This window comes from Chrysochloris asiatica, unplaced genomic scaffold (genome assembly GCF_000296735.1).
Source record: "Chrysochloris asiatica unplaced genomic scaffold, ChrAsi1.0 scaffold00032, whole genome shotgun sequence".
NCBI classification, from domain to species: Eukaryota; Metazoa; Chordata; class Mammalia; order Afrosoricida; family Chrysochloridae; genus Chrysochloris; species Chrysochloris asiatica.
In genome coordinates this window covers 9638847-9641346 of record NW_006408550.1, presented here as the reverse complement: position 1 = coordinate 9641346, position 2500 = coordinate 9638847, and the positions used below count along the sequence as shown (strand labels likewise).

The following is a 2500-nucleotide window of genomic DNA, read 5'->3' as shown; positions in this document are numbered from 1 at the left end:
CAGGCAACTCTGCAATGAAAATGTGTCACAGCTTGCTGAGAGATTGTCCCTTTCACATCTGTATGTTGCTCAGGGTACTGGTTACATAGGTGTAAACCTTCTGAGGCAGGTTAGCACACCAAAGCAGCTGACCCACATTACCTGCTGCAGCATCACTGCCTGCTGCTGCTGGAGGAGGGCTTGCAGCTGCTGAGGAGACAGGACTTGCTGCTGAAGAATCTGCTGCATTTGCTGAGGGGTGATCACCTGGGGAGTCATCATGGCCACCGACACAGGCACCTTGCACAGAGAGAGAAGGCCAAAGGGTGGTCATCACGGTGTGCCTACCTGTTAATCTACTTTGCATCTATCGTTCAGCTTTCATTCATTCATCAGCAATGATGGCTAATATATATTTTTGTAATATCTGCCATGTAAGATGACTAATAATAATATTAAAGCACCACAGCACTTAGACACTGGCTTTCTGGAAGCATCGGATTCCATCAGATTTATGTTTTATATTCCACTTCTCCATACAGCTCTTAAGTAGTATGCTGAGATACTTGGGGACAGTTACAAAGCACCAATCATGCAACAATGTTCTCCATACTTCATAGCTCATCTCCTCATCAGTGTTGTAATGCTATGAATGAAATGCTTTCAGATGCACAATTAAAATAAATCATGAAAATGAGATGCTGGGAAACAATGCATATATACACATGAATGATGAGGCCTTCTGCTTCGATGGAGAGTTACAGCCTCAGAAACCCTATACAGGGTCGATAGGAGTTGGAACCAACTCCACAGCACTTAACAGCAACAACAACATACCTGTGATGTAATGTAGTAAAAAAGTATATGTGGCGAAGATACTTAGTGATATAACAATTGCCAACATCAAAATTACATTGAGTATCAGAAAATGCATATAGTACATACAGTCACTCATATAGTGTATGTGGGCATGTACATGTGTGTACATCTCCAGAAACAAAATAGCTAGTGACATAGAGAGGTTTGCTGCAAGAAGGAATCATAAGGTTAGCATTCTATCGCTTTTGTATACATTTTTTGTTCAAGTTAATTTAACTTCATCCACAAAGTCCAGAAATCCAAAGGTTACTCAAAGATTATTCATTAAATGGGGAAAAAAAAGTTCCTTCCCATTTCACTTTTCCTCAAGTATTGGAGAATGCTAAATGCAAATGAAAATAAGAAAGGGAAGAAAGATACAGAGAAGAAGGAAAGAGGCAAGGAAAAGACAGAAAACAGAAAAGTTAGGGAGAGAGTTCTAGAAAAAGAGAGAAAAGGATGTGGAGAGATCAGAAGAGGATGACAAGAGCGCTGAAGAGGAAAATCTTGTATAAAAGCCAGAGATCCAGGCTCAGTTTGGTGGTGGTTACACTGTTTGAAGGTCTTGCTTGTATTAACCAGTACATAATCAAACAGCTTGTCAACTTGCCAAGTTTGCAACCTATGAAAATATAATCATTTTCTTCCCTAGAAAAAACAATTCACTTATACTGTAAATGTAAGCAAGCATTCATATAAATATTGCTTTAGAACAAATTCATGAATTATGTGTCTTTGAAAACAGAAGAAAAGATGAACAGATTTAGTTCACAATTTATTTTAATAGTGATTCCTTAAATCAACGCCAATTTTCCCAGCTTGGGACTCTGTTATAAAGATAGGTGACAAAAATACTGAAAACTGGGTGAGGAGAAGGAAAAGAAAAAAGAAAAGAAATCCAGCAGAGATTAATTTCCCTAATAAGGAAATCTTCATATTTAATACTGAAGAATAGTTTTATCTTTTCTATCCTAAGTTGATAGAGTTGAAGATTGAAATCCAGATTAATTGGACCTAATTCAGTAGCCTCTGGAAAAAGAATTATATTATGACAGAAGGAAACTCAGTGATTTTCAAAAATTTTCTGGATTTTAAAAATCATATTGACATATTGATTTGAACTTATCATAGCAGAAAACATTCATACATGTGTGTTATAAAATTAACTGGAATAATATGTTGCTCAAGTGCTTGGTTATTTAAGAAATTGATAGTCAGTTTTTAAAAATAAACAGAATGGTTTAAAAAAGCAGTTTATGGATGGGGGTACTGGTGGTTATGTGCCATGGAGTCAGTTCATTTACCTGTGACGTCACATGATAATCACTGGACTGTGAACCACAAAATCCACTGTTGGAGCCCGCCAGCCACTCCACAGGAGAAAGATGAGGCTTCCTGCACCCATGAAGATTTAAAGTTTCAGAAACCCTACCCTATGCAGGGTCTCTGTGAGTCAGAACCTACTCCATGGCACACAATTCATGTACAAGTGCAGGGTTCCCAAGGAGTGGCTAGTGAGTTTGGACTGCTGACCTTGCGGTCCAAACCGACCTTGCGTGCATTATCCTGCATTGCCACACCAGGATTCCCGATGGATGTGTATATATATATATATTGTTGTTGTTGTTGTTAAGTGCCGTCGTGTCGGTTCCGACCCATAGCG

The 2500-nt window shown here is 38.6% G+C and overlaps 1 protein-coding gene across 9 annotated transcripts in view; it reads right to left on the bottom strand.

Moving 5' to 3' along the window:
* The window catches only part of FOXP2 (forkhead box P2), a 407577-nt gene that overhangs the window by 76907 nt on the left and 328170 nt on the right, over window positions 1-2500 (bottom strand). For 8 of the 9 annotated variants that reach the window (XM_006859304.1, XM_006859305.1, XM_006859298.1 and 5 more), the window contains one exon: window positions 142-279. In XM_006859304.1, the coding sequence (XP_006859366.1) occupies window positions 142-279 (138 nt within the window). Of the gene's footprint in view, window positions 1-141; window positions 284-2500 lie in introns of all 9 variants that reach the window. The other variant, XM_006859297.1, reaches the window with a different exon arrangement.